General features: G+C 43.4%; 1 protein-coding gene across 1 annotated transcript in view; it reads left to right on the forward strand.

Moving 5' to 3' along the window:
- Window positions 1-358: 358 nt before the first annotated feature.
- Window positions 359-22,972, forward strand: part of LOC104620299 (acetyl-CoA carboxylase-like) — a gene marked incomplete at both ends in the record, with an annotated part of 78,895 nt that continues 56,281 nt past the window's right edge. Inside the window, 10 exon segments of the mRNA XM_010286477.1 lie at window positions 359-447; window positions 1,859-1,983; window positions 5,950-6,063; window positions 7,636-7,749; window positions 8,416-8,505; window positions 8,999-9,117; window positions 16,566-16,589; window positions 19,226-19,369; window positions 19,996-20,092; window positions 21,404-21,511. Coding sequence (XP_010284779.1) covers window positions 359-447; window positions 1,859-1,983; window positions 5,950-6,063; window positions 7,636-7,749; window positions 8,416-8,505; window positions 8,999-9,117; window positions 16,566-16,589; window positions 19,226-19,369; window positions 19,996-20,092; window positions 21,404-21,511 — 1,024 coding nt within the window.

Genomic DNA, 22,972 nt, shown 5'->3' on the forward strand with positions numbered 1-22,972 from the left:
CATCGGCAAACTTTTTCCCTTTGCTATATGAAAGAAAGGTTTAACTTCTCTCCTGACACTGATTACATCTTGGCCATTTCATCAAGCCACTGGTGTGTGTTACGTCTTTCAGTGTCTAGAGTTTTGAGTATTTTTAGAAGAAAAAGGACATTTTGATACAAAACATGAGCCGTGATAGCCCACAACAGTAACAGCAGGGGTTACGTATTCACATAACAGTTGGGGTTTTCAGAACCAGGTGCACTTCTTTCTGTAAGCACACAGGCTTATTCTGCCACTCATGTTGAGTGTTACTTGCAGGTCTTCAGAAGCAGGGCTGTGCCAGTCTCACTCAGGTTTGACTTGTATGCTTCTGCAGGTACCGGAGTGGCATTAGGGGTCACATGAAAGCGGTGGTGATGGATCTGCTCCGTCAGTATCTGAAGGTGGAGACTCAATTTCAGCATGGTGAGTCTCTTAAGCACATCAAGGGTTTGGTTTCTGAACGAACCACATTTGGTCCCAAAAGGTCCACATGGACCACCTTCAAGAAAGGTTACTCTAACTTTATGGTGAGGCGAAGCTGCACAGGTTTGCTTTTAAAGGTCTGCCAGTCAGATCCTGTTTTTTGTAGAAGAGCTTATGTCCAGTTTGAGTTTTCGTGGTAAGAGTGCTCATAATGCTTGTGACAAGCAAATGACAAACTCCACCCCAAAGCCGTCTGTTCTGCTGGTTTTCTGCTGTTGGTATATCCATCATCTTTTACATCCCATGTTACCTTACCCACAGTTTAGATGTCATAATATGACTCTGGTCTCTTTTCGGTGTAGGAATGCTCCTTTTCCCTGTAAATCTTCAAAAGAATAGCTCCTATATAAGTTTATTATCCTCTTAAGTGAGGACTTCTGTATAGCCTGGGGTAAAATGACGGGCTTACTGAATTATGAGTTTCTTTGTTTCGCCATTTCTAGTCTGTTACTGAGCTTGCTAAGGCTCAGCCGGTCTGTGTGGTCTCTGCTTGTTCTAGATCAGAGATGAAGCAGTTCTCCTCTGTGTTTCCTCACTGACTCTGTCAGCAGTGGCCCACCACTGGCGAATTCCCCCACTCGGGTATTCTACATGTAGGAGCTTCATATTAGAAGCTTGATTTTATTTCCTGATTTCTGAGCATCTGCAGAAAAATTAGAGTCAGAAAAACTGTTAAAATTCTCCACACTATTCAGTTCTATCTTGCCTGTTTATTAAATTCTATAGTAAGAAAATCAAGTGCAGTAAAAAAACCACCCCTCACTATGTTATTTGCACCTGCTGTAAAATACCAGGAAGCTGTTTGCTGTTGATAAGAACAAACCTCAAAACTCAGCTTGAGAATTGAAAAAAAATGCATTGCACTGCTGTATCCAGGCACAAGATGGCAATGAAGCACTAGCTAATTTTGAGGCTTTAGCTCTTACAGGTAGTTCAGATTCTGCTCTACTTTCTTTTGTCCTGCTCCAGTACCTGTGCCACCCTAATGGTACTGCAGATTCATTCCCACTTCAATTTGCTGGTAGTAGAGGATGGTGCAAGTCTTTTTGCTGTTATTTTATTTTGGTTGTCATTTGAGTGAAAGGCTGAGCTCACCATCCTCTGTTTGTATTGCTCACAAAGGAGGTATTTGGTACTGGAACTGTTTTAATAAGAGTAGGACGTTTAATTTAAAGTTTGCAGTTGAGGGGGTGGTGGTGGGAGGAATGCTTCCTTCCCAGAATTGATTGTGTGGGCCATGCAAAGTAGATTCTCAAAATGTATATGTAGAAAAATAAAGACACATCTGGTAACTTGTATTCCTTGACACAGAGGTGTGGAGACTGGAAAAAATGTGCATTTCTGATTGCAGGTCACTATGACAAGTGTGTCTTCACCCTTCGGGAAGAGAATAAAAGTGATATGAATGCTGTATTGAACTACATCTTCTCACATGCTCAGGTCACCAAGAAGAACCTGCTTGTTACGATGCTCATTGTAAGTTTTCTATGGGCGCTCTAGAAATTTGCTGCTGCTTGTAGTTGTGTGTTTGATGCTTTGAAAGGTACTGAACTGACATCTCTCATCCGTAAAGATGCAAGCCTTCTAGCTACAGAAGCAGTGGCAGCAGTGTGGAGTTTCTTCATGTGTTCTTCAGGCATGTAAGCCACGCATTAGAGGAGACCCAGAACATACTGTTCAGCTGGGGTTGGTGCACCTTCTGGTTCATGACTGTCCTGCACTGATTGCCTATCAGAGTGCAATGAAGGCTAATTACGCAAGTGATTTGTGAGCATCTGTGGGGAGATAAGAATGCAGACTTAACTCTTACTTGGAGGATGCTAGAGGCTACCTTTTAGACACTGGGCTGTGACTTTATACTTGGTTTAGTTTGCTGCTTCATCTTCAGGGGGTCTCAGAGAGGTCCTGTCTTTATATAGCTCATGGTACTCAAACTGGAGTTGCTTGGAAAGCAATATGCTACCAGCACAAAAAGCAGGTGATTTTTTTTTTTTTTTTTGTGGTGATAATTCTGTAACAGCAACGTTTTTATGGTCCTTCATTACTAACGAGGGTGACTTCCTGGTAGTGAATGGCACTAGCCAGCCCATGTGGAGGCCCATATAATGCTTGAAGCAGAATGGTTGCCCACCTTCCTCATGGCAGGATGAATTTAGCTACAACGTGATTTTCAACAGAACAGAGTTAGCTATCCTGCTTTTTAAGAGGCTAATTACAATACTGTACCTCTCTCTCTTCCCCTCCTCCCTCCCTCCCAATGCAGTCTCCTACTGCCAAAAATAAGTCCAAAGTATCCGTCCACAAAATAACTCTCAAAAGAAGAAAAAGAGTCATAACTGTCTTAGGCTGAGGCTGGGTTTCTTAAATTCTAATTTGTAAAATAAGGACCCTGGCATTCTTTCTTTCTGGTTCTCCTTTTTTCCCTTTTTTTTTTTTCCCCCTTTTTGGTGTGTGGTGTGATTGTAAGTAACGCTTGCCTTAAGAATCTCATTATTTGAACACGGAGCCATATTTCCTCTGAGAATTCTGGAGTAGGTTTGAGCCAGGGCTGTTCATTTCTCAAGTAATCATGCTGGCGTGATGGAGAGAGAAAATGGCAGCTGTTCGCAGCTCAGGCCTTCAATTTTCTTCAGAGTCCAGTCACTCAAGTGTGTAATTACACGGGGGTGCCGGGGAGGCGTTAGGCCTTGTCAAAGAGCTGGTTTGAGGCTTTGCTCACTGCCTTTGCCAATCAGTGCAGGCAAAAGCCAGTGCAGCGCCAGCTACCTGCTTTATTTTGTTGTTGTCATCCTGATTATTTCTTGCTAAAATAGGAATGAAACTTTTTGTCTAGTTTTTCACCTCCATGCAAGCCGTGTCATGGACACAGAGCCTTGCTGTGTCTTCACGTTGGCTGATGTCTGTCCGAGAGAGTGAGTGGCGTGCTGGCAGATAGGGAACGCAGAGAAATGTCAAGGAGTTTTCCTTTTTCCTTCCTGTGTAGTCATTCTTCCCACCACCGTCAGTTATTTCTACTCATGTAAAGGCCGGCATCCCAGTTTGCTAGACCTTAAAGCTGGAGAGACCATGTTGCACGTGGTGGAAGACAGCCGGGCAGCTAGCCAGTGGTCGAGCGCCATTGGTATGGCCTCCGCCAGCGCGGTGCCCGAGGCCTTACAAACGGGCGTCTGCCCTCACCCGAACGCTGCGTTGCAGGGACTGCTCAGATGGAGTGGGTAACGGGGGCTCCGGAGGGCGATGTGCCTTTTGTCACAGTGTCATCTCTGGCACGGCGAGGGATTACCCTCCGCCGAGTTACAGGTCACGCCGTTAACCAAAAGACTCTCATTCCTCTTTCTTCCGACTCACATTACTCTTCACGTCTGAGGGACCCCGTGGCACATTTGGTGTAATCATGGTGAAGGCTGTGGCATTTTATGGGTTGCCAAGCTGTTTATGTGGGATGGTTTAAGTTTGTCCTCCAAGGGCAAACGTCATGTCAAAATACCTTGATGCTTATGTTGCTGTTATTGATGTATCCCCAGGAATCCATTATTAACACGGGGCTCTGAGGATGGTTTTAGTAATAGTGTTATGCTGCCATCATTCACCTTTTTCAGCTAGCAGGCGTTTAACGCAGGATGGGAACTACTTCATCCTTCATATATTAGTTGAAATATAGTGTGATTTGGAGTTGTATGTTCATTTTATGTACTTAGCTGACTGTTGTATGCACATCCTAGCCTTAACTGGACAGAATCGCTCGTGGCATGGCAGATCTCCTGTGTCCTATCGGATTTTTGTTACCTCGAGCAGTAACACTACAGCACCCAGGAATTAATATTTCAAATACAACAAAGGCAGTTCTTGAATTATTCACTGTGAATTCACACGGTGACCTGGAGTGGATAAATTTACAGAACTTTCTTTGGGAACAGTTGTTGTAATGGTTGCTGGCCCAAGACTGGGTAGTAGGGACAACAACCTAATAAGAGTCAGTAGCTTAGATTTTTTTCAGTAAGAGTGATTTGACTGTGGTCTCTCGCCCTGGGAGATGTATGCCGTCATTCCTAGAGATGGCATCTTGCTTCAGTGGGGTTGTTGGAGAGAAAGAGGTCAAGAGAAATGTGGGGAAAAACCTATTTAGCTTTGGAATCGCATGTAGTATGAGCTGTTACTTGTTAGTCAGTCTGTGGGACTTGTTTGTTTTTTTTGTTTTTTATTTTATTTTCCCTGGCAGGCTTATCAATCTAACCTGCTGCGCAGAGGTTTGCCTTTTCCCCTTTCTATTTCTTGGATCTTCAGAGGGCCTTTTCTGGACTGTATGTGTTTAATATCCCTTAAAACTTGAAGGCACCAGCTCTTTTTCCTGTTGCAAATCCCTGTTTCATCTTGCATTTTTCTCTTATGATTCATTTACCAAGAGAAAAGCTGTTAAGTGCTGTATAGAAGAAACATGTTAGAGGCTCCTAGAGGGTTTCCAGCTTCATGAGTGGGAGGGAAGAGGCTCACAAGGCAGTGTCGAGTAGTTGAAGACTGTGAGATTATTCATGGGAATTGAAACCATTTTTGGAAGACAGTGTGCGTGAGAGTGCACCTCCTCTGTTTAGAAAACAACAGATTGAAGTCTTTACTGTTCGCATTTTTTTGAATGGCTGAAACCAAGAGCGTTTTGAAACGGCATTAACGCTGATAATTATGCTGTTCTGTTTATTGAGTTATTCAGCCAATTTAGACAGTAAAGTAAGCCAGTGAACTTCCTCAGCACCAGGATTCGCTTTAGTAGAAATAGAAAGGAGTCAGTCCTGTACTGTGGTGAGAAATACATTACATCATTTCTGGGTTTGGTTAGCTTTGCTTAGGCTCGTTAGAGGAAAGACAGGACCTTTTTTTTCCTTGTGTGGTGGGTTTGTGGTTGTGGAGTTGTGGGAGTTGGTTTTGGTTTTGAGGTGTTTTTCAAGTGGACTTCAGGAGATTCTCCTGGTAGTCAAACCTTTCTTGTTTGGTCACCTTTCACGGTTAAAGTTTGCTCATCTTTGCGTGCTACACAAGGCATTTTGCTACATTAAATGCTTTTTGAATTTTGCATTGCTGCTGGGGGAGACTTCTAGTACAAAGCTGAAATTGGGTAATGGGAAAATGTTTTGCTTGAGTCTCTTTGACAAGTCGGTATTTCTCATGTGTTTGGATGCCAAAACATGTGCTACAAATACGAACATGGATGATGGTGCCAGTCCCTTCTTTCCTCTGAAGCTTTATTTATATGTGTAAAATTATTGAAAGCCTAATACTTGTACCCTTGTCAGCAAAGAATTACAGAATAATTTAAGTAGGGATCTCTAGAGTGATGTGGTCCAGCACCTGAGTGCACGTGTGTATGTATTTCAGGTTTAAACTCCTTCATAGGAGGACGGAAGATGGTTTTCCTCTGTTCTAAACATTTTCAGTTCTCCTTATTTCTAGGACCAGCTATGTGGCCGTGACCCCACCTTGACAGATGAGCTGATTAATATTCTGACAGAGCTGACCCAGCTCAGCAAGACAACCAACGCTAAAGTGGCTCTGCGAGCACGGCAGGTGAGGGAGCGTGTTTAGCAACCCAAGCTGATCCCTGCTAGAGACAGACTGTGCCATTGCTGATCAGATCAATACGGACTGCTCCCACTTGGAGCTTGCTCTTTTGGAAAGTCTATATCTCTAGATGTTTATTTTGATTACTATGCAAATGCGAAGAGTAGATTACTGTGAGCAGCGCTTTAACAATGAAGCTGATTAACCAATGATTAACCGTTGTGACAGTCTAACAAAGATTGCAGTGGATTCCCAATGGCTGTAATATTTGAAGTTAAGATTGCATTCCTTTGTTCCTGCTCCTCCAAAAAGTTTTGTCTGGCTCAAACAGGAGTTAATTGAGAGTAGCCTATGGTTTGTGTGATAGATGAAGTTGAAATACATGGTCACTGTGGTTCCTTGTGGCTTTGTAATCTGTGAACCCGACCATCACAGGCTGCCTGGAACGTGCAGGCAGCTGGACGGTAAACAGCCAGGACATGCTATCTGGGTTCATCGGCTGCCTTACAACTGCGGATCAGTGTGTGCAGAGAATAGGGAGAGAAATTTACACAAGAACCAGATGTTCTTTGCAGCTGCTAAGGAGTTGTTGCGAAGAATTGTGCTGGCCTTTTGCAGGGTTTCTTCTGCTTTCTGAGCTGTGTTTTGTCAGTTTCTTTTTAACCTGAAAATAATTGGGAAAACTCTTGATGTTGCCGGTTCCAAGAGTCTAGTACAGATAATAATTTGAATGCCAGATACCCACCTGGATATTATTGTGAGCTTCCTCTTTAGCAGTTAGTCTGTAGCCAGGAAGGAGTGAGAGGGCATAATCGTTTCACGGTAATGCTAACCCTGTAGTCTGATCACTCCTCTCGCTCCACAGTCCCTATCTCCATTCTGAAAGTCTACAGCAGGAAAGCTGACACTTCGGGGATCTCTCCTTTTATTTCAGAGCTTGACTGTTGAAAATGAATGGGGTGTTTGAAGCTGCTCAGTGACCTTATGTTTCCTTCAGGATTGTATTTGTGTCCTTGAACCATTCAGTTATTGAACCTCTCAGCAGCATGCTGGGGATGGTGCTGCAGTCCTTGTGTATGTCTTTATGTTGCTCTTCCACTTCATTTTCCCCTGCAAGCTGCTCCCCCTTCCTGTCTCTGTATCCTTCATGTTGGGCATTTAATACCTGGCACCAGTGTCTCTTGCTTCCTCTGCTCGGAAGCTGTGAAAGGCGCTCTCCATTGCTGGCCTCCCCACAGCTGCTGCCTGCCAGATCTGCTTTCCAATTAACAGCCGGTCAGGCAATCCCCAGGACTAGCAGCTCTGCAGTGCTAAATCACATGCACTGATGGAACTTGATTGAAGCTGTTCCTTTGCTCCATGGGGAATTGCCAATAATACAAACTGAGCAGATACACAAATGAGGCTGGGGAGAGGAGAGAGTTTGCAGCATCACCCAGGTGCCACAGAATTCACAGGAGAAATCCACCGCCTCTTCTGGGATGGAGCAGGCTATTGCTGCCTTGGAGGTAACAGCCTCCTGCGGATGGCCCAGCATAGCTCCTTTCACTGACATTCCGTGTGTTTGCTCTTGACCAGGTTCTCATTGCTTCCCATTTGCCATCCTACGAGCTGCGTCACAACCAGGTGGAGTCCATCTTCCTGTCCGCTATCGACATGTACGGACACCAGTTCTGCATTGAGAACCTGCAGGTATCTACCAAACTTCTCTCCTTGTTTCCCTGCTTTCTTCTCGCTGATGCTAATGTTTCTGTATTAAATCGCACCTGTAACCCCAAGATCCTTGTGGCTTCAAGTTGCATTGTTCTTGTTTCTAGCTTTCCCCTCATTTTTGTTCTGGTTCCTACACTGATAGCAGAATGACCTCATGGCTGTCTACGACTTCCTCAAGGGGGGCAGCAGAGAGGGAGGTGCTCATCTCTCTCTCTGATGACCAGCGACAGGACACGAGGAATGGGATGAAGTTGCATCAGGGGAAGTTCAGATTGGACATTAGGAAAAGGTTCCTCACTGGGAGGGTTGTTGGTTACTGGAACAGGCTCCCCAGGGAAGTGGTCACCAAGACCGTCAGAGTTCAAGGAATGTCGACAACGCTTTCAGTCATACGGTTTAGTTTTAGGTAGTCCCTATGAGAAGCAGGGAGTTGGACTTGATGATCCTTATGAGTCCATTCCAACTTGAGGTATTCTATGATTCTATGATTTAATATTATAAGGTCATAATCCTGGATGAATAACAGGAGAAGCATGGAAATCGGTACTAGTCAGGCATGATTTGGGGTTTTTGCTTTTTTGCATGACCCTGTCTGCAGGACAGGCCGTTCTTTTTTAAAACTCTGCTTAATGTGATCTCTTCTAGAAACTCATTTTGTCTGAGACATCCATCTTTGATGTGCTACCCAACTTTTTCTACCACAGTAACCAGGTGGTAAGAATGGCAGCTTTGGAGGTAAGTTTATTCCTGTGGAAAAAATAATCAGGTTTTATTTTTCTGAGTTTTTTGTTTTGTTTGGGTGGATTTTTTTTGTTTTGTTTTGGGCACTGTTACCCTGCAAGATTGAGAGCTGTAGGTTGTGTGGAATCTGGCATACTTGGAATCTGACATTTAACAGCATTAATATTCATAATTGACTGAAATTTCAGATTCAATTTCTCTTCTTTGCATGAAGAAGACTTAGGTGGTTGAAAGGACTGAAAGTGAAGCTGCTGTCAGAGAATGTGGTCAGCCTACCCTGTGTGCCATGTGCTGATGGTTGTATCCTGCCAGACTGGCCTTCCTCAAAGAGTAACTTTAAATTCTGGTTGAATTAGAGTTCTATCTAGGTATTGATTTGGAGGTATCTGTTTAGTTTTTAAGGTTTTTTTAAGTGTGTTATTTGTCATCTTTCTCTCTTTCTGCTTCCTTAGCACAGTTAAGCTGATGGAGTTTTTTCTCTCATCAGGTGTATGTTCGGAGGGCATATATTGCCTATGAGTTAAACAGTGTCCAGCATCGTCAGCTGAAGGATAACACTTGTGTGGTGGAGTTCCAGTTCATGCTACCTACCTCCCATCCGAACAGGTCAGATCACGTGTTCGGGTGCCGTTGGAATTGGAGGTTTATGAGGGGCTGCATCCTATCGTGGCAAAGAACACTTGCAGTAGAATTAGTGGAGAAAGGGAGAGTCCCAGTGCCTCAGATAAGCACAGATTATTCATGATAAAACCCTTCATTACTGAGTCCCTTCTAAGTTATTTAAAACCTCGGGAGCTGTGGGTAGTAGTTTCTGCAGTTTGGATTAATTTAAATATGATACAGTTTTCATGTATTTTCTGATTTTTAAGTTCAGCCTGTGTAGTAACTTTCCTGTAGAACTTGAGTCCTAGCTGAATCCTGAGCCTTCCAAAAGATACAGTTCCAGGCAGAATGATAATTACTTGGAATTTTAATGAAGAACAGTCCAACAGACTCTGTCCCCTTCCTGCAGTGCTCCCCTGCCAGCCCTTTGTCACTGTTTGTGATGGGCTCTACTTTCAAACCTGGCTTTACTGGATAAGGTGAAATCTTTTCTAGCATGTGGGTTTTTGACTGAGAAGACCAAGATGCATGTATGAATGTATTTTATATAGAAATGCTAGTGTTGACATACTTTGGTTTTCAGTCAGTATTTATCAGAATTTGTTTCTCATGACTGGAAGCAAAAGCATTAACTATTTGCTGCCCTATCTTATAGAAGAAGGGTCGCATCTCCTAGTGTGTGCTGAGATCATTAAAAAAAACCCAATTAAACAAACTTGATTATCAGAACTTCTTCAGCATCTTTCAAGTTAGTCAGTTCCTGTGTTTTTTCATTTGCAATAGGAGCTCAGGGGGGTATTTTAGACAGTATTTTATTTTTGTCCCAGGCAGCGAAGAGCGTGTGGGAGCCAAGAGGCGCAGTGATTCTCCGTGGCCACCGGGTGCCACTGTTGAACTGTGCTGGTTTGGCAGTATGTTACCAGTGCTATTTTCTCCTTTGTTTCCAAACATCTTTTTCGTTGTTTTATTTTTGGTGGGGCTGGGCTACGGGGTCCAGTCTCGCTTCATTGAGAATCCATCAGTACATTTTATGAAATGGTTTTCAGAATCTGGTTTGCCAGAAATGAATGACTGTCCTCAACAAGCAGCACAAAACACGATACAAATGGGACATGCATTTGGTCTCATCTGTTTCCTACATTTCTAGAATATTTGTAAATAATTGCATACTATTTTTAGTACCCTTTATAATACACTCCCCCCCGCCCCCCCCATTCTTTCTCCATTTCTTCTCTTTGCTGGTCTCAGTTACCTCTGTTGCTTGGGGGTTGTTTGGCCTTGCCTATGCTGACCACTGCTCGATTACTGTGCGCAAGCTTAATTGGACAAGGTCAGCTGGAAGAGGAGAACTGTTACCTGCTTGGTGACCAGCTGCTTTGTCCTGAAATCTCCACTCCCCTTTACGCTGAATTCGCTGGGGCAATGTTCTGAAGCTCAGTTCTGCTTCTCAACCATCAGCACTGCTGATGGTTGACTGAAAATGCATCACGGTCCTTGTGCAGAGGCAAGAAGGCTTGGGCACAAATTCACCGCTTGCATAGACAGGTTCAGTTCCTTTGAGTTGCACCTCCATCTCTGTTAGTGATGAATTTGGGTCCTGTTGCTTGGCGCAGCTTCTTGCAGTGTATACCTACTCGTGCAGCTGTCGTGTGGCTGGGTGCTGAAGCACAGGCGGTAGCAGGATACCTAGGGTCTTAAATCAGCACCGAGTGTGGAGGTTTAAGCTAGATAAAGGCAGACCCTATGGTAAGCCCAAGACACAGAAATCTCAAAACTCTGACATTGTCTTGCTTAAGTCTATGTTGTTTTTGACCATGTTCTACGTCCATTGTATGTTTTCTTGTATCCTCTGTAGCATGAACTTTCAGACTGAAAAGCTAAAAATGCATTCCAAGGACAAACCCCGAAGCCAAAATATCACTTGAGTCTCTGCAGGGTTGGGTCCTGGTGAACCAGGACTAGATACCAGAGACCCCTTAAGGGAGCATTCTGTTTTGGAGCTGGTGTTAGTTGTATGATGCCACACATTTTTTCAGCACTTTATCAGATACTTTTAAGCCCTGTTCCCTTTTGTGTCTGATTTCTGTGAACGTTTAAGGGCCTGAATTTTACTGGAGCAAATATTCATGTAGAGAAAATTGCAAACTGATAGTGGTTGCTGTATTTAAATTCTTTGTTACTGATATTTAACCCCACTATCTTTACTTAATTGTAACAGAAACAATCACAGTCACTACTTCTGATCTGACTAATCACAGCTAGGCACTCAGGCTTTGTATTTTTGGCCACTGAATGATTGCCATCAACTACCCACAGGAAAGCTTTACATGGAAGCAGAGGGGAAAGAAAAACTGTTAAATCTGCTAACAAAGTCATAGAAATTCAGCCGGCTCCTGGTGGGTTTTGTGGGCAGAAACTGTTTTGGGAATTATTTGTTTAAATTAATAGAAAACATCCTATTGCAAGAATCCCCACTGATCCCAATTGCAAGGGTGAGACATTTGGAGAAAAACTGCTTATAATTGAAACCATAGAGGGCTTTGTAGATCAAAATCAGCGTTCCTTATTGCCCGGTGCAAGGCAGATGAGGAGTACAGTGTAACCATCTGGTGCCTTTTGCAGTAAATGGAGTTTGCAAGCCCTCTCCAAGTAGAGGGTGTTGCAGTAATCCAATCTGGAGGAAGCGATATAAGGGTGTCTACGGGATGCTGATCGCTACACCCTGCAGCAGGGTACTGCCAACAAACGCTTCTGTGCAGAGCCCCTTGCATTTGGATAACCTGCCTCTTTCAGTCATCTAGAGTCCTGGTGAGAAAAGATGTGAGACAGAAATGAGCCCTGTTCTGAGCTGTTCTTTGCTTCCCTCTTGTTCAGACTGCCCTGCTGAGATGGGAAGCTGGTGGAATATTGACTGGTGTTTAGAGAGTTCAGCTTTCTTTGTGAGAATGGCAAGCCAGGTGACAGACACTGAAAGGCCTTTTTTAGGTGTTCAGCCCATGAAACGGTACTTGCCTAATCTTAGCTTGAAATCTTCTGTTCACAGAAACATTGTGTGTCTAGTACAGGGAGAGGGAATTATAGTGCTTTTTCAACAGAAGCTTTTTTTCTAATAATCCCCCTCTCTTCTCCTGCTTTTGAAAAGTCTTTCTTATGTCTGAAGCTGTAAGGTTTAAATTAAAGTGGGACATTGTCTGCTGTAGCCAGCTTTTGGAGCCTGCTGCAGAATTGTGCTGCTGCACTGCTCCTCCTAAAGCATCCCCTTTTCTCCAGCTCACTGCATTCCCCCAGCCAGGTTTGTTCAGCTGCTCTCCTGATCTTTCCTCCCCCAGTAGCAGATGTGCTGGAGGATCAGAAGGGAAGAGCTCAGAGGTAAATGTGTTCCCACAAAACAGATCCTTGTTTTACTCGGAGGTAGATGTGTTCCCTCTGTCAGATGCTAAGACAATTGCTGACAAGGGTGACTTAAAGAGGCTGGATATATCTTTATTTTGGGGTATGGTAATGATTCCACAGAGCTCTGCTCTCTGAACTTGCTGAGTCTCAAAGGAAATGAAAGTATAACCCAGTCTGTGTTGCTCACTCTGCCTTAGCCATGCCTTCCCAATCCATCCGTGCATTGAGCCCATGCCTTCCCTTTGTCCCACGTGCCACCCCGAACTGCCACACTGGCCTTGAGACATCCTGGGGTATCTTGAGTCAGGACATACCACTGGAGGGCAGACATGAAGGAAGACTTTAGCATGGCAGATTAGGACTTTAAGTTTTGGTAATTGCCTTAGTTAGCTTTAAAGCAAGTTTTACTTTTAAAACTTGATGTCTGGTACCAGCTAACCCTAGCTGTATTTGGAGCTGGGAATGTACACAGCTCGCCAAACACGGACATACAGGCAAATGCCTTACTTAGACTTCTCCAGGTTGAATTCATTCTTGGGACTGCATCCTGCTGTCCGTGATGCTTCCAAGGGTGGAATTCAAGTCTAGTCATTAGTTGCTTTGTATTTCCACAGGCATCAATATAAATGTCACAACTATCTTGTGCTTGGTTTTGCCTGGTATCTGTTCTTTCTGTGCTTGTGGATGTTTGTTGACACCCTACTTGGACTTTATTGTTGCTGATTTCAAGGCTTAAGAGTGGTGCATGATCTCTCCTTTGCTGTCTCTTGATGTTTTATCATCTATGGAGTATTTTGGTTGTTCTTTTTTGTCAGCCTCTTCCTTAGCTTATAGACAGAAACCATCTTGAAGGCTGAAAGCCAAATTAAATACTGCTGGTTCCAAGCAGTGCTTTTTTACAGCAGAATAAGAAAGCAAAACTCATTTATACTTAGAGCAGAGTTTATGGGTTCCTTCCTACTATAATTTTACAATGATATACTCAAGATTTGAATTTCTGACAAAATAGAAGCGTTTTCTGTGGACTAAAGTAGTTGCTAAAAGAGCCTCTTGCATCAATCTTTGGATTGCTAGTATTGAGTCAGCTGTGCTGCTTTGGACTCTAACCGCAGGGACCTGGAGACCTGAGCGTGTAACTCATAGTGTATCATTAGGTAGCCTGAGGTCCCCTCCTTGTTGTGGGAGACTGGCTGATACCAGGAGGGAGGAGGGGAAAATGGTTCCAGGACACCTGTAAATCCCTGCAGTTTCATGCTGAGGGTTTGATGTTAATTAGACAGCAGGCAGCAGTAATGTGTTGCAGTTCCCTTGGCTTGCCTGTTTCAGAAAGGGCAAAATCTTCCAACAGAGCAAAGGAAGGGGCTGTTGAAGGGGCAGCAAACTGAATGGAACGACGATAATTTTATGCAAATTGGACTTCAGTAGCAGATTCAGCTTGGCTGAATCACAGAGGGAGCAGAAGAATAAGGAAAGAAAGAGGGAGAGGAAAAACCCAATCAAAATGTATGGTTTGAGGCATGTTTCACAGCCTTCTGTTTAGATTCTTCTACAGAAATGAAGAAACATAAGAGGAATGCCACTGGTCACAGCCAGTGGAATTGCTCTTTCTCCTGTGGTACTGCTGTTAATAACTACAAGTGGGTTATTCAGCCGACCTCTGCTGATTCCGCTTTGCTGCCTGATTTCAAAAGCTTTGCCCTGCGCTGGCACTCAATCACAGCTTGATATAACCAGTGGCGCTTTGCATGCATTCCCATCATTTTCATAGGGGAACGCTCTTGTTTAAAAAAACAACAAACAAAAAACCAGGAGGGGCAAGGGGAAACAAATCCAGATTCCACCAGGAGGTGCAGGGCGGAGCTAAGGGGATTTTTGTTTGCTTGAGCAGGAGTAATTGTAGCAGCAGAGCTTGCATTGGTATGGAGCAGATTTGTAGGGACATCAGCTTCCCCGTTCAAGAAGAGCCTTTTTCAAAGTTCCAAAGAGATGGGGAGAAGGGCTGGGGCTGGTATGGTGAGAAGGTTTTTGATCCTACGATCAGCTACGTGGAGTTGGCTGTGGAGAGCGCCGCTGGCACGTGCTCCATCAGCTGTGCCTTTCTTCAGCTCCCAGAGCCGTGGGGCTGCTTGTTGCGCTGACGGTGCCATAAGGCCGAGCAGGCTGGCGTGCAGCTGGTGTTTTATTCGGCAGAGCTGCAGAGGTGTCGCTCGGAGAGCGGACTGGAATGCCTTTTCACAAGGCCCGATTGTGCTGCAAATATCAAACCTTTCCCTCTTAGTGCATTTCAGTGGCGAGTGACAATCCAGCTCCTGATGTGAAAAAGCCCTCCAGAGCTGTGATGACCTGTAGATACAAAGCCAGCCCCATAGTGTGCAGCTTGAGGACTATTCCTCTGTTCTTTTCTGAGATCTCCAGCCACTAGGTCCTCTGTCTTCCTCATTGTGATTCTTGCCATAGTCTCTTCAGCTCCGTACTGAGTGGCTTGAGAACAGTTCCTGGAGCAAGGCAACAGGACGCCTTTTTTTGAGACGGAAAGAAACATTTGTTATGCTGGGGTTTTTTCTGTCTATTTTCTGAAAGCGTTCCAGGAACTGCGACGCAAATGTACCAGGTGTAGGAACTGCCAGTCTTCTCCAGACTATTTTTTCCAACTCAAGTAGGTCACATGCAGCTTTCCCACCATTTGCCAAGTTAAAAAAAAAAAAAAAAAAAAAAATCTCAGCCCCCTGAGGCGTTACAGCCCTTTTGGTCCTAACCACAGGCTTTACAGCACAGTGTCTCTCCCCACTGCCTCCAAATGAAATTAAATACTTTTGTTATTTACCATTGAACAGGTACGTCTCTAGGCCATTTTGTGCTTTTTCCTGTATGGTTTAAGGAGATCTTAAACCATAAGATGGAAGCTTTTTGTGCCTCTACCAGTGATGCAGCAAACATACAACAGGACCAGGTGCAGTCAGTGGATTTAGCAGTGTGACCATGGAAATACACTGGTCATTAAGTACCGAGACTTCATGCCCAGTAACTTGGGGTCTCGCCTATGGTCCAGGATGTTAAGAAAGTCCATGCAGATTTCTGCAGGGAAGGGGTGGGTGAATGTCCAGTTACAGCTCCCTGAAAGCAAAGGCTTTCAGTCTTTTCATGTTTGCTAGTCGCTTTGCACAAGCCTCCTGTGTGCATGCATTTTTTTTCCAATTTAATCTGTACTATTTTGAATGTCAGATTACAGCAATTTCTACCTCTCGCATAGAGCAATATGCTGCCTTATGCTTTCATGAACGTAGCTAGGATGGGCTAGACTGTGCTGTTCTTATGCCGGTATGAAAATGTGCCCCTCGCTTCTTTCTGTCTTCTGTGCCTCACTAAGCCCCAGTCTGCATGCAGAAATGTGACGAGTTGGACTGATGTTATAAAAGAAACTGTAAAATCTTTCTAAAATGAGCCTTAAGTGCTGCTTGTTCTTTTTTGTATTGAAGGCTTTGAATGCTGAAAGTGCAAAGTGTTACACGGCGTGTATCTGTGTGTTTGCTTTATTATGCATTGTTGTGGGAGCTAGTGTGTGGGCTGTTGCTTAGCATAGAGGTTTGGCAACGAGGATTTGGCTTGTTCTCCTGAACCTGTTGCAATCATCCTGTGTGGTGTGGTCACTTCTTGCATCTGCGCTGCTTGCCCTTCTCTCAGGGAGTGCAAACTCCCCCCTCTGGTCTTGCTTGTGAAGCTCACTTGGTATATGTGAAGGGCTGGGAAGTGGGTACGATAAAAGACACTATAGAAATGCAGGGTACCTTGCAAATACAGTTTGTTTTCCTGGGGTATATTATTTGCTTGTTACGTGCATGGTCTGTGCTCATTCCCATGGCAGCTGTGGCAAGCGAAGTCAGGTGATGGGTGCCTTCTCAGGGTCAGTGAAATTGAACTCTGCCTGATACCCCATGGTTGACAAATTTTGGTTTAGTAAATTGTAAACTTGTTGCTGGTCTGTGTATCAGCTTGATGATAGTTCTTTATTATGGCTTTCACTAACCAATCTGTAACTAACTGTGGTTGTTTGATTACAGAGGGAACATCCCCACGCTAAACAGGTATGGTACTTGTCATCTTTTAAAATTTGAAAAGACAGACTAGAAAGAAGTAGACTAGTACTTAATGTTTTAACATGTTTTGTTTTAGTGCCCTTATCTTTACTTGGGAAGCTCTCAAACATAACTTTTTTTCCTTCTCTTTTCCTCTCCCTTTGTCTAAAACATGTTTTCAGCTTTTCTTTACCCTTTAAAAAAGCTTTGCATGCAGCAATCTTTAAAATTAAATTTGCCAGGTGACTCAGCTCATCTGCAGTATGGTACACAGCAAACTTCTAGCAGAATGCTGTTTCTAGGGTCTGCTTTTCGGAACTGGATTCCCAGGTGCGGACCCTCTGGTAGGGTGTCACAGTGAAATGGGCAGTTAGTCCTAGCCGACAGCATACCGGGTGCTACTCTGGTTTCTTGCAGCTAGTTTAGAATTTGTCGAGGCTGTTTCACCTCCCTCACACCATAGATGAAGCTACATCTCAAATAGCTGACAGCATGTTTTGTTGTGTTTTGGACGCTAATTTTTCCTCCCATGTCTCAGTTGAAAAGTATTTCTTGTTTTAAATAATACATGAAAAATGTCTGCTGTCTCTTTGTTTAGTTACTGTTCTGTGGTATTTTTTGTATTAGTTGTAAGAAATGTACACCAAGGCATGTCCTGAAAAATTTTTCTCTTTCAAAACGTGAATACCTGTTATTTATTACTGCTTACAAGCCTATTTAGGGACAAATAGTAAAAATGGGCTTGAAAGTCTCATGGCTCTTAATCAGAGATAAATTACAGAAACACAGAGTGACTTCAAACATGGAGAGCTATTAATCAAACTGATGATACTTTAGACTTGTTAACAGTATACTTGGGACCATATCACAGTGGTTTTCTGTACGTGGAAGGAAAGAAATCTTAGTAAAGCCGGTAAGTAGCAGTGTCAGCAACCCACAGTTTGGTCCTGAGTCTGTGTGGCTGGCAGCAGTGCTGTAACCAGCACGGCTGGGCCCCTGGTTTGCCTGCTGTGCCTCTGGTGTCCGATCCAGCACGGCAGCTGAGCATCTTTTTGACTTTACAAGTTGTAAGTCAAGTATGTGCTGTGCTGAATCAGTGCCCTGGTTTTTTTTTTCCCATTGCCTTCTGCCTCCTGTTGTGGCATCAGCTGGGGAGGACGGAAACTTAACTTCGCTAATGTCTTCCTAAGCCCTGGGGAGAGCGAAGCGAGAGAGGGCACTGTTCCTGTGTCGCAGAGCACTGCCGTGTGCCAGCTTGGCATGTCTGTCTCTTCACAGCAAGCTTGAAGGTCTCACCATGTTGCAGGGAGCTTTTGAAGTAGGTCCCTCAGTGAATTAAGATGATTCTGTAGCACAGTTCAGAAATTAGAAGTAATTATTGCAGAGAAGGCAAAACCCAATTCTAGTAGCTAGGGAAAGGATGTCTAGTTAGTTGTATGCTTTTTGTTCACTGTGTGAGAAACTTCCTCTTGCTGGTCTTGACCATAACATTGTGGGTCATTAAAAAAACCCTTAAAAATAATAATAGCCCAAACCCCAAAACAACACAAGCTATTTCACAGCTGGTGTGTGCTGCCATAGCAGTGAAACTGTGTGAAAACTTAGTGATACTTTAATATATTCAGGATCTTGCCCTCTGCCAGGAAGGAGTGCTGACCGTTAGTGAACGGTGCTTCTGCTCTAAATAGAAGTCTCTTACTCGGTGCCTTCCTCTGAGCTTGTGTAAATTTGTTCCAGTCCTCCTCACTTAAATAAGGAATTGGTCCTGTATGAGTGATGTGTGTACTGCAGTGTATCCCCATGCTTGAACAGCAGACATCAGGCATGAGTATGACAGTAGTAAGTGCCTGGAGCTCTGCCTTCCTTGGTCCTTAAGATAGATGTGGCCAACTGCTTCTATTTAGCCGCTGCCACCTTTTAGCAATCAAAACTGAGCAACGTAGATGAGTAGGGGGAGTTGCAGTGTACTTAAGTATGGATTAAGTTAATGGAGGAGTACATTAATTTGGTCAGCAGTTAAAGTGGAAGGCACTGTGGTAGGACTTCATTTAGAGTAGGAATACTGGTGTAAGGCTATAGAAAACACCGTGTAGGGTTTTAGAGAGGTCACTGTACCACACTGCATTTGAGAAGTGTAAAATATAATATGACCAGGAAAATTGTGGAAGCAATAAGATAATATACACTTCAACTTAATTTGTAAAAATTTACTTAATCTTTAAAGTGTCAAAGCTTAGAATTATTTGTTGTTTATCTCAGTATTCCACCTGAAAAGCAAAATGTATACACAGGAGGAAAAACATGTTCGACTTTGCATAGTCGTAATTCACCTGTCATCTCAAGAAACTCCTTAAAAGGGTGATAATATTATTTCCTAACTCTTTCAACTGCTCCTGTGCATTGGGACAATGGCCAGGTAAGGGCATTGGTGGCACTAGAGGCATGCCAGCATTGCAGGGATTTTGGAAAAGACAGCACAGCAGGTCTGGTGTGCTGAAGAATCTAACAAATAGTGCAACAGTTATGTTGGATAAAGAGCCACGCTTCAAGTGATCAAAGCATACGCACATGCACACATCTTTTTCCAGTGATATTCTTCTGTCCTTTGTCCCTACTAACTGTGATCTTATTGAATTGCCATTTAGAATGTCCTTCTCTTCCAACCTCAATCACTACGGGATGGTCCATGTAGCTAGCGTGAGTGATGTACTGCTAGACAATTCATTCACTCCACCGTGCCAGCGGATGGGTGGAATGGTCTCCTTCCGCACATTTGAAGATTTTGTCAGGTACGTGGGGAAGGGTGATGATTGTTTCTGTTGCCAGCTTCCTAGTTGGGCCCAAATGGAACTGGACAAAATCTTTGCCTTGTCTAGAGTCAGGTTTAAACGGGTCCTGAGCTTGTTTGCTAGGTTTCTGAAATTTCAGGTGGAAGTTTGTTTGGATCCCTTTGTCTGTCTCCTTGAGATAACTGAAAGTTTCAGACTGCTGTAAGAGCAGTTTGCAGCCAGAAGGATCAGCATCTTGAATTTTTGCTGATTGGAGATAATTTGCAAATGTGCCGATTTCTTCTAACACTCTTGTTCACATGTGTATATGTGGGAGGATGTGTTCTTTATGCTTCAACCTTCTGGGGGTAGGCAAAAAAACCCCAGCAGAGCTCATAGCGGTCATGAGGGCCTGCAACCATAAGATCTCTGACAAATGTTGGGAGAGCCAGGCTCTGCTTTGGTTTGAGGCGTGGAAGAGGTGAGGTATTGCCTCCTCATCTTTTGAGTTTCAGTCCTTCGAAGGGAAGGAGTCCTTTTCTCTCCCTCCCCTCCTTAGCAACATGATTTGTGGATTTTAGGGCTATATGCTTTCAGCGGGCTAGCAGCAGTGTGTTGATGACTAATACTTCTCTGGTGTATTTCAGAATCTTTGACGAAGTGATGGGTTGCTTCTGTGACTCTCCTCCTCAGAGCCCAACCTTCCCCGAAGCTGGCCATGCTTCCTTGTATGATGAAGACAAGGTATGGTAGTTTTTTCTCTTGAGGTTGCTCTCAGGTTGGAAATAGAAGGCGTGCAGCATGCCGCAGTGACTGCAGGCTGGATACTTTTCACTAGTTCAGTGCTGGGAGCAGGAGTTAAGAGCTTTATGTATTTATGTGTGTGATTTGTTTCCTTGTTCCACAGCAGGTGATTCAAAGTAGGTGGCTGTTTTCTGACTCTCTTCTAAAACTACAGCTAAGTCTCTTACTCCCCATGTAAATTTAGTTTGTAGCTTTTAACATCAGCAGAATTACTGGATCCACAGCAGCGTAACTGAGAGTTTAGACCCACGATTAAGTTTCCAGACCTTCTCTGTGCACTGGGGTGTTGAACTGCATATTCAACTGCCTTTACCTTAAGTCTGACTTGCCTTATTTTCTATCTTGCACCCTTCCTAGTCACATTATGTTCTGATTCTTCCCTCTGTTTTACCTCTTAGAGCTGTTTTTAGGAGGAAAAGATCAGAGGAACCCCTCAATTTTTGCATTGATGTGGAGAACAGGTTCAGAGGAAGCAGATGATTTATAATCCTTAGTGATATAAGAACAGTTTCCCTTAGAGGCACAGGTAGCTGCTCCACTGCTCTGTCCCACCCCCCAAGAATGGGACACTGTTGGAATACAGTCTGTATCCAAAATAGGGCTTGGTTTTAAACTGATCTTCTAGAATATTATCGTCAACCTTAATGTCCTCAGATCTCTCTCTTTACCTTCCCCTCACCTCACCAAGGATAATTTCCTGTTCATACTCAGATTTTCACAGTTAACCGCAGGCTTTTAAATGCTAAATTTGTCTATTCTCAGAGCTCTAATGTAATTGATGCTTCCACATGATTTCATTTTGTTGTAGATATGAAAACACACATTGTTTTGCTCGTACACTTTGAATTTGCTTAATTTCATTACCTTTCATGATGCCAAAGTGCTCTAATGTCCTGCCTGTACTGCATCTTGTAAAGAGAGGACCTGACCTTGCATTCTTTCTGCATCCAGATGAAGCACACTTGAGTTAGCCAAGTCAGATGTGACCATCAGAAGTGGATTCTCCAAATGAAGCTCCTGTTTGCTGTTTGTGGACATTAACTCTTACTTCTGTGAAATTGCAAATTTATGAGGCTGCTTGGGCAAGGATTTCCCTCATATTTTTCCTTGATTTACAGCATGCTCTGCTGTCATAATTTTTCCATAGGACATCTGTATTTTAATGTTGTATTTAGGGAGCCCCTTTTGAGAACTCAAAGGTGTTAAGTTGTTAACTATTTGTTTAAGGGGAATATTTTCTTTAAATTGCAGACTGCCCGTGAGGAGCCCATTCACATTCTTAATGTTGCTATTAAAACAGACAGTGACGTTGATGATGATGGGCTGGCTGCCATGTTCAGAGAGTTCACACAAAGCAAGGTAAGTTGCCTTGGTTCTTCTCTCTGGAACTGTGATTTGGCAGGACAGTTCTGTCTGCTTTGGGAAAAGTCAGTATGTTCCTCAGTTGGTTGTTTGCTTGTTTCAAAACAAATAAATGCAGCAGTTACATCCTTAATTTATCCCTTCTAAAACCTTACCACTTCTTTGACTGGATGTAGCTGCACCTTTCTGAAGCCTCCAGGTCATTTTTTCTCTTTGCAGTTCATTCTAATCCATCAGGTCAGGATGTCTTCCCTTTAATTTTTTCATAGGGTAAAGGACCTTTAAGGTTTTAAATGCATTAGGTCAATCTTCAGTATCTGTCTCCAGATGCTCTTAAAGAATGTGCTGCATCCCTCTCCCTGGTGGTAATGAGAATAGAGTCAGTAAATTGTTGTATCCCAGTTGTTGTGTGAGTAACACAGGCACTGAAAGCGACATTAAAATGGCTTATATCTTTTGTATCACGGTAGTCTTAATAGAATTAAAATTTGTTCTCCTTGCTGTTGGCATGCTGGAGCAGCCACCTAGTGTGATATTTCTGGCACAAGGTGGAATTGATACGGTATGTTTTGTTGCTTCTTCATGAGTCTGGAATACACTTTAGAGTACTAAATGTGAATCCTGTGGGCAGTTGCGATACAGCGTGGGTTGGGGATAGCCTCCTCGTGTCCACTGCCCTCTGGTGTCTGCCTGCACTTGCTTTTCTGGTTGGTGTGAAGAACTCCTCAACTGGCTTGTGGATGTGAATAGCCCATCAGACACTGGAACCCTGCTGCATCCGTGGTGCCTGAGCGAGTAGTTTCTAACTGCACTTCCCAGTGTGGGAGGTTTTAATACATTCTGCAGAAATGAGGGGTTCCTTCCAAAATGGGGCTGGTATCCATGCGACTTCAGCAGCTTCCTGTCTCTTTAAGTAAAGAAAATAATCAAATATAAAAATTAGAACTAATTCTGCTTTTCATCTGCTTGATCATGCTCCAGGCGTTTTATGGGAGGGGATAGAAGGAAAGAAAAAAAAAAAATTCCAAAACACATTAAACTATCAAATAGGTTGATCCAAATTGTCCAAATAATCTTCTAGTCCCAGCATGTTGTGTGTGTTTTTTTTAATAGAAATTAGGATCATATACTTGTAAATGACTTGTGGAGGAGATTGAGGCAGTCAGTGTAAATGGAGTTTCTCCAGGTGCTGATGGCTAATCGCTCTGTAATAGCTGTGGACTTGCTGTGAGACCCACATTATTACGATGTAATCAGAATCCTGTTGCTATGCTGTTATTGTCTGCCACTTGTGGAATTTTAAAAGCAATAACAATTTTTGCTTTTTAAATCATGGCATTATTAAAGTTATTTTCTTCCTCTTGCCATGAATATAGTCACTGATGCTCGTTTTCAAAGGGCTTAACCTTAGTAAAACATTTCAGTCTGTGCTGAAAGGGGTTGTTTCGTTCCTGGTCG

This window comes from Phaethon lepturus, unplaced genomic scaffold, assembly GCF_000687285.1.
Source record: "Phaethon lepturus isolate BGI_N335 unplaced genomic scaffold, ASM68728v1 scaffold23244, whole genome shotgun sequence".
Classification (NCBI taxonomy): Eukaryota; Metazoa; Chordata; class Aves; order Phaethontiformes; family Phaethontidae; genus Phaethon; species Phaethon lepturus.